General features: G+C 35.6%; 1 protein-coding gene across 2 annotated transcripts in view; it reads left to right on the forward strand.

Moving 5' to 3' along the window:
- The window catches only part of PJA2 (praja ring finger ubiquitin ligase 2), an 83,699-nt gene that overhangs the window by 25,350 nt on the left and 43,143 nt on the right, over positions 1-15,206 (forward strand). For both annotated transcript variants that reach the window (XM_082837224.1, XM_082837223.1), the window contains exons 2-4: positions 6,130-6,247; positions 7,564-7,764; positions 9,226-10,276. In XM_082837224.1, the coding sequence (XP_082693350.1) occupies positions 6,217-6,247; positions 7,564-7,764; positions 9,226-10,276 (1,283 nt within the window). In that variant the 5' untranslated portion in view covers positions 6,130-6,216. The remainder of the gene's footprint in view (positions 1-6,129; positions 6,248-7,563; positions 7,765-9,225; positions 10,277-15,206) is intronic.

The following is a 15,206-nucleotide window of genomic DNA, read 5'->3' on the forward strand; positions in this document are numbered from 1 at the left end:
TTGTTTTGGGTTTGTTATTGTAGACCTTTTCCTTCTCTTGTGTTTCCTGCCTTGAGAAGTTCCTTTAGTATTTGCTGTAAAGCTTTTTTGTTGGTGCTGAATTCTCTTAGCTTTTGCTTGTCTGTAAAGGTTGTAATTTCTCCATCAAATCTGAATGAGATCTTTGCTGGGTAGAGTAATCTTTGTTGTAGGCTCTTCCCTTTCATCACTTTAAATATGTCCTGCCACTCCTTTCTGGCTTGCAGAGTTTCTGCTGATAGATCAGCTGTTAACCTTATGGGGATTCTCTTGTATGTTATTTGTTGCCTTCCCCTTGCTGCTTTCAATATTTTTTCTCTTTGTATTAATTTTTTTATAGTTTACATAATATGTGTCTTGGCGTGTTTCTTCTTGGATTTATCCTTTATGGGACTCTGCGTTTCCTGGACTTGATTGACTATTTCCTCTCCCATGTTAGGGAAGTTTTCAACTATAATCTCTTCAAATATTTTGTCAGTCCCTTTCTTTTTCTCTCTTCTTCAGGACCCCTAAAATTCGAATGTTGATGTGTTTAATGTTGTCCCAGAGGTCTCTGAGACTGTCCTCAATTTTTTTCATTTTTTTTTCTTTATTCTGCTCTGCAGTAGTTATTTCCACTATTTTATCTTCCAGGTCACTTACCCGTTTTTCTGCCTCAGTTATTCTGCTGTTGATTCCTTTTAGAGAATTTTTAATTTCATTTATTGTGTTGTTCATCATTGTTTGTTTGCTCTTTAGTTCTTCCATGTCCTTGTTAAACGGTTCTTGTATTTTCTTCTATTTCCAAGATTTTGGATCATCTTTACTATCATTATTCTGAATTCTCTTTCACGTAGACTGCTTATCTCCTCTTCATTTGTTTGGTCTGGTTGGCTTTTACCTTGCTCCTTCATCTGCTGTGTATTTCTCTGTCTTCTTCTTTTGCTTACCTTACTTTGTTTGGGGTCTCCTTTTTGCAGGCTGCAGGTTCATAGTTCCCATTGTTTTTGGTATCTGCCCCCAGTGGGTAAGGCTGGTTCAGTGCGTTATGTAGGCTTCCTAGTGGAGGGGACTGGTGCCTGTGTTCTGTTGAATGAGGCTGGATCTTTTCTTTCTGGTGGGCAGGGCTGCGTCAGGTGGTGTGTTTTGGGGTGTCCGTGAACTTATGATTTTAGGCAGCCTCTCTGCTAATGGGTGGGGCTGTGTTCCTGTCTGGCTTGCTGGTTGTTTGTCATGGGGTGTCTTGCACTGGAGCTTGCTGGTCATTGAGTGGAGCTGGGTCTTAGCATTGAGTCGGGGATCTCTGGGAGAGCTCTCGCGGATTGATATTACGTGGGGCCCAGAGGTTTCTGGTGGTCCCGTGTTCTGAACTCAGCTCTCCCACCTCAGAGGCTGATGTCTGACACCCGGCTGGAACACCAAGACCCTGTCAACCAGATGGCCAGGTACATGGGGGAGTTTCTTGCCTTTTGGGAGGTCTGAGGTCTTCTGCCAGCGTTTAGTAGGTGTTCTGTAGGAGTTGTTCCACATGTAGATGTATGTTTGATGTATTTGTGGGGGGGAAGGTTATCTCCACGTCTTAACTCCTCTACCATCTTGAAGGTCCTCTTTTATTACTATTTTAGATTTTTAGTTTTCTGAATTAGTTCTACTACCACTAGCTTTCATTTAATGTGTGTAAGTATAAGTGTTGGAGTTAGAATATAAGTATTCCCAACTCTTCGTCTCTTTTCATTATATTTTCATATTTCCATCAGAGAAAGGAGCACAGAATTGCCATTCATTCATTCATTCATCCCTTTTTTCACAACTGTTTAAATTCGTATCTTGTTAGAGAATGTAAAGACACAGTGCATTTAATAGACATAATGCACTTAAAGCAATGTCTTTATCTTTAAATTCACCACAGTCTTTCAATTCTGCTGTGGGAAGTGTACACCCCATACCCATGCTTTTCCTTGTATTCTTTTGAAGGTTGTTTCCATTGCCTATCTAGAGCTGCTGGTGTACTATCCTAGTTAAAATTATAAATGATGCTATCTAGGTAAAAAGCTGGAAGATCTAGAATTAATACTTCCCTGATTAACTCCTTTAATTCTTAGACAGCAGCATATTTATGGCGTTTTTTTGGGTTTTTTTTTTTTTTTTTGGTTATTGTTTTTGCTTTTATAATTAGGAAGACGTATATGAAGATTCCACAGCATTTGAGATGAATAATCGTCACAAGTAGAGAGGAATCATATGTTACTTATTAGGTGAATAGTACTAGCAAAGGAAACGTTTCTTTAGAGAAGACTCAGAAACCAAATGTTCCCAATAAACTTTAGATACAAATTTGGCACTGATGAATTAATCATTTTAATCTTGACACACAGCTAGGTCTTTATTCTTTATTATTTATCCTCTCCTCCCTGTTTTGCTTTGTTTTCTCTTTTATACTTCAGAGATAGGAACGAGTTACATTTGTCTACATAGCTGGCCTCAGATAAAATAGAGACAATTAGTGTCTACAGAGAGATTCTAGTCTACATTTTATTCGTAAGACAAGAGCCACTATTGAAAATGATGATGATGATGATAGAAGAAGAAGGGAATAAGAAAGTGCAAGAAATTTCAAAAATTATTGTAGAGAATGTTGGAAGGCTGGAATTTAAAGCAGATGAAAGCTACCATTCCGTAAATTGAAAATGAGAAAGAAAAGTTTAGAGACAAAGGATTAAACTGCGTGGGCCAAATACAGTGAAAATAGGAAGGAAAAGAAAAAGGACATCTTTGAGACAATCTAATGAAAGCCTTTAAATTAAAGCAGCCCTACTAGGGCTATGGAGTAGAAATTTTTTAAATGGTCTAAGAAAGTCCTTGCGAAATTATAGAATACTGTTTATTAAGAGAAAATCCTAATTATTCCGAAGAGAAAAATTGGTTTACCTACAAAAGGATGAGAAATAAACTGGCAGAACAGTTTCTTAACAGCAACATGGGATGCTTAGAAAACATTGCCTTTTAGAGTTTGTAAAAAATGATTTTGTTTTGACCTATATCCAAAGTGTAAGGGAAAGATGAAAATATTTTGACATGCAAAGACTCAGTGTTTACCTCCTTAAATAAAATTCCTGAAACAATTACTTGAAGATCTTCTAGTAAAGACAAAACAAACAAATGCACACCCCGTCCCAAAACAAACAAAAGAAAGGAAAACATGGGTTTCAAATGAGGGGACCTAACTCAGAAGTACCATCAAAAGTTAGCACAGAAGTAGTTGGATCTTGAAAACAAGTAGACTAAATTTATATCAGGATGTTGGAGGGCTCCAAAAATAATCTTTTAGAAGGAAATGGATTCATGTTGAAGAAAAGTATGATTAAGAAACAGCGATTTTCATGATTTTGTACTCTTAACAGCACTCTCTCTTAACAGCACATTCTGCAGGCATTTATACCCACTGTTCTACCAAAGGTGCCCCGTGTCAGGAACTCCAGTAATCTTCCATGTTGCTAAGTCTAGTGGTCAGTTATAGATCCTTGTCATACTTTACCTTTTAGCAGCATTGGCACAGTGGATCAATTCTTTGGTCTAAAGCCCTGTCTTCATTTGACATCCACACTCCTGGATTTTTTCTTTTCTCTCACAAGCCCCTCTCATTGGTTGGTTTTCCTGATACTTCTTTTTCCCTGGCCTCTTAATTTTGGATCATCTCAGGGTTCAGCCCATGAACTTCTTTCCTTCTCCAAGCCTACTTAGACATCTCTTCCAAGTTCAAGCCCTTTTGAATATTGTCCATATCCTGATAACTCCCAAATTATACTGGCAGTTCAGAATTGTCCAGTGAACTCCAGCATCCTATTTAACATTTCTACTTGAATATCTAATAGATATCTCAAATTTAACACAGCCAGAACTAAACTCAAGATACTTTCTCCAAACCTATGTCTTCCACAGATTTTCCTGTCAGTTAATGTCAACTCTGTTTTTCTAGTTGCCCAGGCTATAAAACTTAGAATCAGCCTCAAATCCTTACCTTCTTTCATAACCTACATCAGAAAACTTTGTTGGCTCTACTTTCACAATATAGACAGAATCTGACCATTTCTCACCACCTGTTTTTACTCTGGTCCAAACCACTGTGATCTCTTGTCAGTATTTCCATAGCTTTCTAGCCAGTCTTCCTGCCTTTGACCTTGTTCCCCTTCATCTGAACACAGTAGCCAGGACTTCCCTGGTGGCGCAGTAGTTGAGAGTCCGCCTGCCGATGCAGGGGACACGGGTTCGTGCCCCGGTCCGGGAAGATCCCACATGCCGCGGAGCGGCTGGGCCTGTGAGCCATGGCCGCTGAGCCCGCGCGTCCGGAGCCTGTGCTCCGCAAGGGGAGAGGCCACAACAGTGGGAGGCCCACGTACCAAATAAATAAATAAATAAATAAATAAACACAGTAGCCAGAGTGTTCCTTTTAAAACAGAAGTTCTCTTCTCAGAACTGTTTGGTGGTTTTCCCTCTCACTCAAAATAAAACCTACATTTCTTCTATTATTCTGTAAAGACCTATGTTGTTTGTTCCACCTTACTCCCTTCTCCCTAATTAACTTTCTGACCTCATCTGTTACTTTCTCTCGTCCTCATTCCATCCCAGACTTCTTGCTAAGGTAAATTCTGGAAATTCTTACTTCAGGATCTTCTTTTTATTCTGCTGAGAATGTTCTTTCCCTAGGTTTACACGTGGCTCCCTCCTCACAGGTGTTTGCTCAAATGATTCCTTCTCAGTGAGGCCTTCCCTAACCACACTACTTTAAACTGCACACCCTTAGGAGCTCTTTATTCTCTGCTCTATTTTGCCCATAATATTTATTGTCTAACATATCTTTATTTTTTGCTTATTTGTTTAATGTCTATACCCCATACTGCAGTTTTAGGAGGGCAGGAATATTTGCCTATTTTGTTCATTGTTATATCCTCAGCACTGAAAATAGTGCCTGGAATATTGCCTTATTTCAAAGAAAAGACTTTGGGTAAAATACTCATGAACTTAAATCCATGGCCGACCTTTGAGTCTGCATGTATTATTATACTGTGAATCTGTGAAGATTCAAGTTAATTGCACATTATTTTTCTTACTATTAAAACAATATTAATCAGAGCTTGTGTTTTTGCCAGTATGGTAGAATTATTTTCTTGATATTCCTTTACCCTTTAGCTATTGTTAACCATCTGACTTGATTTAGCTATATTAGAACATTACTGTACAACCTATTGCTGAATTTATAATTTATATGGGAGGATATGTGTACTTTTATGTATGTTAATTTATAGCTATACATGGCTAGATAGATATATACAGTTAAACTAATTTTCAGAACTATCATCTTGTAACAGCTTTAAGTTGGTGGTAGGCAGTTTAGCAATAGCTCGTTTTTAAGTAATTAAAGTATTTAATTAAAAAGCTAAGCTCTTGACAAACTTTAAAAAAAAGCACAGGTTGCAACTTTTAAAATAGTAAATAAATGGATTAACTTCAAAACAGATGAAGTCATTTTATACTTTGCATGGTAAATTTTAGTTCTTCTAATTTAGAATGGGTTTTTCTTTGGGATTAAAATATCTGAATGATCAATTGACTATTATTGTAAAGAACAAGTGTATCATTTTTATACACGTTAATTATTAATTGTCATAAGCCACTATATATTTTTAAAATGTACCACTATACATTTTTAAAATGAAGTTTGTATTCCTAGGGTTAACTTCTTTTAACAGTGCCAGGGCTAAAGGAACTTAGTGTTTGATGGAGAAGCAGAGAGTGTGTAGTAGACCCCCAAACAGTTTGGTCACATACCCCAATCAACACTTCTCCCAATATATTTGCTTATTTACTTATAAATTATTTGTGTGTTGTTATCATTGTCAATCTTAAGGATGATACATACTTAAGGCAAGGTTTTTCAAGAGGAGATCTAAATCTCTTTCAAATAGCCATCTTCATAGTTTTGAGGTTTTTTGATTGACTTGTCAGATCCAATTGTGTTTTTCTCTGTTATTATGGGCTAGCTAAGAACTTCACTAGGAGAAGTAGTATTAGTTTTGCTATTTTTGTTTTGTGCTGTATTATTACTATTTTGTTTAATCCATGGTTTCTTTGTAGGAATCTCCTGCAGCTTATCCATTGTGTGAGTAAAAACTAAATCACATCCATAATTCCACTGAACTGGGCACACAAAAACTGCCATATATGTCACAGTATACTGAAAAGGAGCCAGCAGGTAAGCAAGGTGTCTCTGTCAATTCCTCTACATTGAGAACTTCATATTTTTCCTTCCAGATTCCTTGAGTACCATACGTGATGTGTGATCATCGTCTTACTTAAGGCTAGTTTCAATCCATGTATTGAATATTTATAAAGCTTAATTTCTAATTTTTGATACAAAAATGAGTATAAATAGAAACTCATATTTTCTTTCCGTACCCCCTTGGCATCTATTGTGCTTTCCACTTTGGAGACTATTCTTTTGGAGGTGGTGTTAAGGGTACTGGTCTGGAGTCATAATATTGGGTTATTGGACAAGTTTCTTACATAATTCATTTTAACCCTAGTTTTTTATTCTTTAAAATAAAATACAGTATCCACCTCAACAGGTTTGTGAGGGGATGAAGTAACAATGTAACACTTGGTATCATATGTTATAATGTTATAAATACAGGTTTTTGTGCTTAAAAGCAATTATATTTCTTATTCTAATGCAATAAAACAAAAATGTGTAACTTTTTCATTTATTGACTATTCCGTATACTGTGAGAAAATATTTTGTTTAGTTCCTGCATAATATATGTAAAACTCAATGGACTAAGCAAACTTTTACTGTATGTATATATGAGATAATGTCCTACTCAGTAAAAGATGCTACTGTTGCTACTATATGTCCCTCAGGCATCGAACTTAGTATTCGAGTTGTTCAAATGTTGATGGCTTTTTCTTTTCATACATACCATATGTATACCATTGGTAGTTTTGAAGAGTTTGACTTGGCTCACCACTGTTTTCTTTTGGAGAGTTTTACCTGACCCTGATCTTTGGGATATATTTTATTGTGGTCCCGTTAGTTCTTTATAATAGTACAGATACCATTTAAAGAAATTACCTGTTACCTTTGACTGGAATTTATTCACTTTTAATGTAATTGAAACCATCGTATCATGTACGTGTGAATAATTCACTCAACAAATATGTATTGAGCACTTATACATAAGGTACTTTGATAACTTGGAGAATCATTCTCCAATCCTTAAGGAGCTTTTGCAGTATAGTAATTTGGCAAGTGGAAAAAATTGGGGTAAGTAACGTTATAAAAATCTGAAGTACCTTAAAGGAACCAAACTTTAAGATATTTGGGGGATAAGGGGGTCACATAACTCTCATAATGTAGTATTTCATGTTTTCTTTTCAGGTATGTTTTATATTGCTAGTAAGGGGCATTCGATGTTCAGTAGCATATGATTTGGCAATATATGTTGAAACATTACCCCAAATGTCAGAATAAGTCATTGCTGTGTCTCTTTAATTTTTAACTTTGTTTTTCAGCAATGGCTCAAGAATCCAGCAAGGCGGCCTGGCCTAAACCAGCAGGAGGATATCAGACAATCACAGGCAGGCGATATGGCAGAAGACATGCATACGTCAGTTTCAAACCGTGTATGACCAGGCATGAAAGAAGCTTAGGTAGGGCTGGTGATGACTATGAAGTGTTGGAACTAGATGACGTTCCAAAAGAAAATTCCTCAGGTATGCAACATGGGATTATTTAAAAGCTATTAATAACCATGTAAGAATTGATCTTGTAATATTTGAAATAGTGGGTTTTATGTGTGTCTCTGAGTATAAATGCTATACATTTCCTATTAAGAAATTCATTTCAAAATTTTCTATTAACTTAATAGTGTATACATTTAAACATAGAAAAAGATAGAATATGGCCAATCAATAACTACATTGTCATGGCAGTGATTACATGTTGTCACATCCTTCAGCCAGAGGAATTCTTCATCTTTCAATCCAAAAAAATTTTTAATGTGAACTGAGTATATTTTTCCCTGCATATTACATTTAAATAGCTTTTTGTTTTATTTGTATCTCAATAATTTAGCTTGGTTAAGTTGATTCTTTTAGAATCATATAAAATATAAATGTCAAGTAATACATAGTTATTTAATTAAAATTTCCTAATTATTCATTAGTTTGAAAAAGTATTTTGCAGGTATCCATGTACTATAACTACACATTTTTGGACTGGAATGTCATCTTCCTCTTGTCCTGAGCAAACTTGATAATTCTAGGTTATTTTTTTTACTGTCATTTATATACAAGAATCTGAATTATTACCTAAGGTCCTTCTGTTAAAGCAGCCTTTTTGTGATATGATAAGACTTCCCTTCAGTTATTTATAAATTTTTGTTCCAACAGGTCTTAGCATCTTCATTTTTTGTTATTACATTAGTGATGGTAAAAGATAGTCATGTTTAAAGTAATTTGTGGAGTAGTTAGGATTTTACTCTTGTCTCAAAATTCTGACAAACTATGACAAAGAGAATCAACACATTGACTCTTTTGTTGTTTTTCACTGATAGCTGTAACATAGTTAAAGTTAACTCATTGTAGGTATATTTTAACAATTCATTTTGGGGATAGAAATGTAATATTATGTATCTAGGGACTGAGATATAATCTTCTGAATTGACATAAAACACAGTAGAGTCTCATTTCTGTTAGATCTGTATATAGCCTGTTCTTATATCTATTATAACCACCTTTTAAAATATCTACATGTAAAAAAAAATCTGCATGTAATAAAGTAATTTAAGTCTGAATTGCACAGTCCAACAACTGGGAGGGCAGATTGGTTACCCTGTGACTTCACTTATGCCTCTCATTGTTAGTCTCTTATTAGCCTCTCTTTTAAATGTCTTTTACAGAATGTTTTAGGTATTAGGATTTAAGTGAAAAACCTACAGAAGACATCTGAGGGAGAGGATATTAAGAGGCTACACAGTGGCATAAATGAACTCATAGGGTAACCAGTCCGCCCTCCCAGTTAAGTTAGGGAGCCTATAAGCACCTGTCAGAGAAATTCACTCATATTCTCAAATAATTAATAATTGGTATGATTTCTAGTTAAAGAGTCATTATTAAATAAAACATTATCTAAATTAATCCCTCTAAATATGTTTTCTTTTGTTCCCTATGAAGGTTCCAGTCCATTGGATCAAGTTCATTCTTCTTTACCCAATGACCCTTTATTTGAAAAAACTGAAGCAGAAATTCCCATTTGTGATACAGCATTGAATCAAACCATTGAGAGCAGTCCATCCTTTGCTGCAGTACATCATAGCGAGGAAGGCAGGGAGACCTTAGGAAGCAGTACGGATCTTCACAATCATTCTGAGGGAGAATATACTTCAGAAGTTTGTAATGCTTCAAGTGTTCAAAATGGAATTACATTGGTTCATACTGACTCTTACGATCCAGATGGCAGACATGGAGAGGATAATGACAGTCATCAGCTCTCTGCAGACGTTGTGGAAGGTGGTAGATATCAGGAAGCATTGGGCAATACAGTGTTTGAGTTGGAAAATGGAGAGGTAGAGGCATACACTGGTCTTTCACCAACAGTTCCCTCTTTTAACTGTGAATTAAGAGATGAGTTTGAAGAGGTAGATTCAGCACCTTTAGTGAAAAGTTCAACTGGTGATACTGAGTTTGTCAATCAGAACAATCAGGAATTTCAGAGGTCCTCTTCTGAAGATGAAGTGGTTAGAAAGAAACAACAAAATAATACTAGCCAGGAGAGACAAAGAGAAAATTCAGTTGAAGATTCAGCCTGTGCTCCCAGGCATATTTGCAGTGAGCAAAATACCAGTGATAGGGGCAAAAACCAGGGAAGTTCTCCTGAACAGGTAGTGAGGCCCAAAGTTAGGAAACTGATAAGTTCAAGCCAGGTGGACCAAGAAACAGGTTTTAATAGGCATGAGGCTAAACAAAGAAGTGTTCAGAGGTGGAGAGAGGCTTTGGAAGTTGAGGAAAATGGCTCAGATGACCTCTTAATAAAATGTGATGACTATGATGGAGAACATGATTGTATGTTCTTGGATCTGCCTTTCGCAAGAGTTACACAGAGAGAAACAGAAGATAACCAAATAACACCAGAAAGTGGAGCCACAGGAAGGCAAGAAGTTGTGGATAACACGTTTTGGAATGGCTGTGGAGATTATTACCAACTGTATGACAAAGATGAAGATAGGTAAGGTTTCGTGCTGTGCTTTGTGAGATGGTTTAGTGAGCAAAGTGGTTTATTTCTAGTACCATGATATTTGGTGGATGGGCTGTCTGACATGGTCAGTGAGTTAGATATTTTGACTTATCAAATATTCTTATTTACTGAGTGGTAACCATACATGTAAACTACTCGTTAGTTTTTCACAGAAACTCTCTTTGAGGGATTTCAGGATTTTACAGAAATTATAAGTTCAGGTAATGGTTATTCATTATTATAAAAAGATAGAGCTACTAATTATTTCAGTTCATGGTATTTCAGTTAATAAAATGCAAGGTAAACATTTATTGTATTAAAAAAAATTTCTAAGCCAGTCTGGGTTTAAAAAGTGATTAAAACCACAGAAAATTTTGATTGGTAATATTGCATTAACTTTGCCAGTATTTACTAATATCACCTGTTTATTCTTCCTGTTGCTGTTCCTGTCACTGTTTATTTTTTACTTATTTTTGTTTAGCATTTAATTTTCATTAACAACTTTATGTGGTACATTCTATTATTTTCCGCATTTATAGATGAAACTGAGGCATAAGAGCACTTACTAACTTCCTAAGGTCACAAAGCTAGTAAAAGGTGGAGCTGGAATTTGATTATCTACTTATTGACTAACTCCAGTCTCTGTGTTCTTCACCACTATAATTTACTATTTTCAAGAGAATATATAACTTTTCTTACAATAAGCATTCTGTTTCCTCTTACATAGATTCCTTTTTTTCCAAACTGTAGGACAACAGAAAGAAGAGAGAAATGGAGAATTTCTTTGTCCAACTGCTGACTTTTCATTACCCCAGAGTCACTTTCACCTATCCTTTTAAGCTAGTGGGAACCCTTGCTATGCTCAATTACAGTGCAATTTCAAGATTTTATTAATTTAAAGAAATAGTTTTTTTTAACTAGAAAGTACTACAAGGGAAGAAATTTATCCTTTTGAATATGAATGCATTTTATATATTTTATTTCATATCATAAAGTTAATAAAATCTTTTTGATTTTCATTGGATGTATGAATTAAGCTTCCGTAGTATAGTGTAAGTAACTTGTAGAAATAATTAAAATATTTCTACTGCTATCTTGAAGTTTGTAAACTTCAAGGGTTAGCAGACAATATTTATGTAACCTACTATTTTCTAAGCTAAGAATAAAGTTAGTTAAGAACTTGTGCCTGAGACTTCCCTGGCAGTCCAGTGGTTAGGATGCTGCACTTCCACTGCAGGGGGTACAGGTTCTATCCCTGGCTGGGGAACTAAGATTTTGTATGCCGTGTGGTGCGGCCAATTAAAAAAAAAAAAAAAAAAAAAAGAACTTGTGCCTGATTTATTTCTGTTTTTTCAGTTTAGGTCCACAGTCTTTTATCCAAAATCTGCAAAGTTCTAAAAACAGAAATTGACAACAAAACCTGACCTAATATTAACTTACTTGATGGCAGATCTAGATCTAAATTAAAACGAGGACTATTTTCAAGTATTCATACATTTTGCTACAGAAATATGAAAGTGTTTGATTTCTGGGTGCTGGCTTAGCCCCCAGTGGGAATTGTTAAGTAGTATTTCTAAGCATTTTTTACTACATTTTGCTTTTTTGAAGAAAATCATTTAATTTGGCTGTGCTTTCTCCATTATAGACACTAATCAAAAATAAAAGCTTTTCTTGTTTGCTTTTTATAATTAGGCCTGATGTCATCTAATGAAGTTGATGAAATATTTACACTGTTTTCCACCCTCAAGAAAAAGGGTAGTTTACTTGGCTCTTGGTTTTTTTTTTAAATTATTTTATTTATTTATTTTTTTAACATCTTTATTGGAGTATAATTGCTTTACAATGGTGTGTTAGTTTCTGCGTTATAACAAAGTGAATCAGTTATACATATATACATATCCCCATATCTCTTCCTTCTTGAGTCTCCCTCCCTCCCACCCTCCCTAACCCACCCCTCTAGTTGGTCACAAAGCACCAAGCTGATCTCCCTGTGCTATGTGGCTGCTTCCCACTAGCTATCTACCTTACGTTTGGTAGTGTATATGTGTCCATGCCACTCTCTCACTTCGTCCCAGTTTACCCTTCCCCCTCCCAGTATCCTCAAGTCCATTCTCTAGTAGGTCTGCGTCTTTATTCCCGTTTTGCCCCTAGGTTCTTCATGACCATTTTTTATTTGTTTTTTAGATTCCATATATATGTGTTAGCATACAGTATTTGTTTTTCTCTTTCTGACTTCACTCTGTATGACAGACTCTAGGTCCATCCACCTCACTACAAATAACTCAATTTTGTTTCTTTTTATGGCTGAGTAATATTCCATTGTATATATGTGCCACATCTTTATCCATTCATCTGTCGATGGGCACTTAGGTTGCTTCCATGTCCTGGCTATTGTAAATAGAGCTGCAGTGAACATTGTGGTACATGACTCATTTTGAATTATTGTTTTCTCAGGGTTTATGCCCAGAAGTGGGATTGCTGGGTCATATGGTAGTTCTATTTTTAGTTTTTTAAGGAACGTCCATACTGTTCTCCATAGTGGCTGTGTCAATTTACATTCCCACCAACAGTGCAAGAGGGTTCCCTTTTCTCCACACCCTCTCCAGCATATATTGTTTGTAGATTTTTTGATGATGGCCATTCTGACTGGTGTGAGATGATATCTCATTGTAGTTTTGATTTGCATTTCTCTAATGATTAATGATGTTGAGCATTCTTTCATGTATTTGTTGGCAATCTGTATATCTTCTTTGGAGAAATGTCTATTTAGGTCTTCTGCCCATTTTTGGATTGGGTTGTTTGGTTTTTTAATATTGAGATGCATGAGCTGCTTGTAAATTTTGGAGATTAATCCTTTGTCAGTTGCTTCATTTGCAAATATTTTCTCCCATTCTGAGGGTTGTCTTTTCGTCTTGTTTATGGTTTCCTTCACTGTGCAAAAGGTTTTAAGTTTCATTAGGTCCCATTTGTTTATGTTTGTTTTTATTTCCATTTCTCTAGGAGGTGGGTCAAAAAGGATCTTGCTGTGATTTATGTCATAGAGTGTTCTGCCTATGTTTTCCTCTAAGAGTTTGATAGGGTCTGACCTTACATTTAGGTCTTTACTCCATTTTGAGTTTATTTTTGTGTATGGTGTTAGGGAGTGTTCTAATTTCATTCTTTTCCATGTAGCTGTCCTGTTTTCCCAGCACCACTTATTGAAGAGGCTGTCTTTTCTCCACTGTATATTCTTGCCTCCTTTATCAAAGATAAGGTGACCATATGTGCGTGGGTTTATCTCTCGACTTTCTATCCTGTTCCATTGATCTATATTTCTGTTTTTGTGCCAGTACCATACTATCTTGATGACTGTAGCTTTGTAGTATAGTCTGAAGTCAGGGAGCCTGATTCCTCCAGCTCCGTTTTTCTTTCTCAAGATTGCTTCGGCTATTCGGGATCTTTTGTGTTTCCATACAACTTGTGAAATTTTTTGTTCTAGTTCTGTGAAAAATGCCAGTGGTAGTTTGATAGGGATTGCGTTGAATCTGTAGATTGCTTTGGGTAGTAGAGTCATTTTCACAATGTTGATTCTTCCAATCCAAGAGCATGGTATATCTCTCTATCTGTTTGTATCATCTTTAATTTCTTTCATCAGTGTCTTATAATTTTCTGCATATAGGTCTTTTGTCTCCTTAGGTAGGTTTAATCCTAGATATTTTATTCTTTTTGTTGCAGTGGTAAATGGTAGTGTTTTCGGCTCTTGCTTTTAAAATTGATTTTTGCTGTTGTTGTTGTTAATAGTAGCATTGTTTTCTTTGCCTAGAATGATTCTGGCCTTTTAAGAGTTATAGGGTGTTGTCTTTGTATATTTATTTATAAGTTTTTTCCTTGAGTGATAATGTCAGTACTCTGAAAAATGACAGATTTTTTAATAAACAGAATATAGATGAGAAAAACACAGTTAATAGAAACTTTTTAGTAATATATTGACTTATAGAACCTATAGTTGGGTGTACTTAAATGATGGAACTAATTTTAGAGTATTCTTTAAGACACATCGAAATGACAGAAACACTTACTATTTTTTTTTGTTTCTTTTTTAAGGCTTTCATCAAGGATAATGATTCTACCTAGGATTCTACCTATATATGCATCTGTAAGCCTTAAGATATATTTTAGGACCTCATTTAAATAGTCTGTACAATCTTGGGGAGTAATTCTATTTCTGTGCTACTGTTTCCAGTTCCTCTGCCCTTACTCTCTGCAAGAGATCACAGTTCCAGAATGCCTTTTAATATGGCGCCAGATAAATGTTGAAATTTCGTAGCTGTACACTCCTGTTTAGTTTCATTTTGCCACTTGTTCATCTTCCTAATGTTTTACTGTAGTTTTCCTAAGTTCTGGTATTTGCAGATTGGAGAAATGGGGAAACACAGTGACTCTCTCACCAGTACCTTGAGAAGGAAAGTATAAATAGCTTCTGCTTTGCGTCTGTGAGGGATTTTTGCATTTTCTCTGCTTTGTAAAACTTGAAGATGATATATTTGAAGAGTTTTCTTGTCATGTTAGTATTATAATAACTACAGAACTCTCTTATAAAGAACATAAACTAAAATTTACTGTGACATTTCAAGGTATAGGAATTTTTGGCCCCTTAAAAAGTATATAGTTGATTCTTTACAACTGGAAAAATACTTCAATGAATGTACGGCCTGATTCCCTGAAAAAATCTAAATGATCACTTAATCACATCTGAAACATTACACTTTATGGGATAAGCATTGTAGCTAGTTGCATTGCTCTGAGCTGTTTGACGAGAACTGAACGCCACCTTATTAAATTACAACTGCAAGGGGAACTTTAACAGGCAGCATATAATTACCAGACTTGGAATTAGACCGGAGAGTTAGGTTAATACCCTGCTCTTTTGAAATATACCCTG

The sequence above is a fragment of the Leucopleurus acutus genome (assembly GCF_964270905.1).
Source record: "Leucopleurus acutus genome assembly, chromosome: 3".
In the NCBI taxonomy this organism is placed as follows: Eukaryota; Metazoa; Chordata; class Mammalia; order Artiodactyla; family Delphinidae; genus Leucopleurus; species Leucopleurus acutus.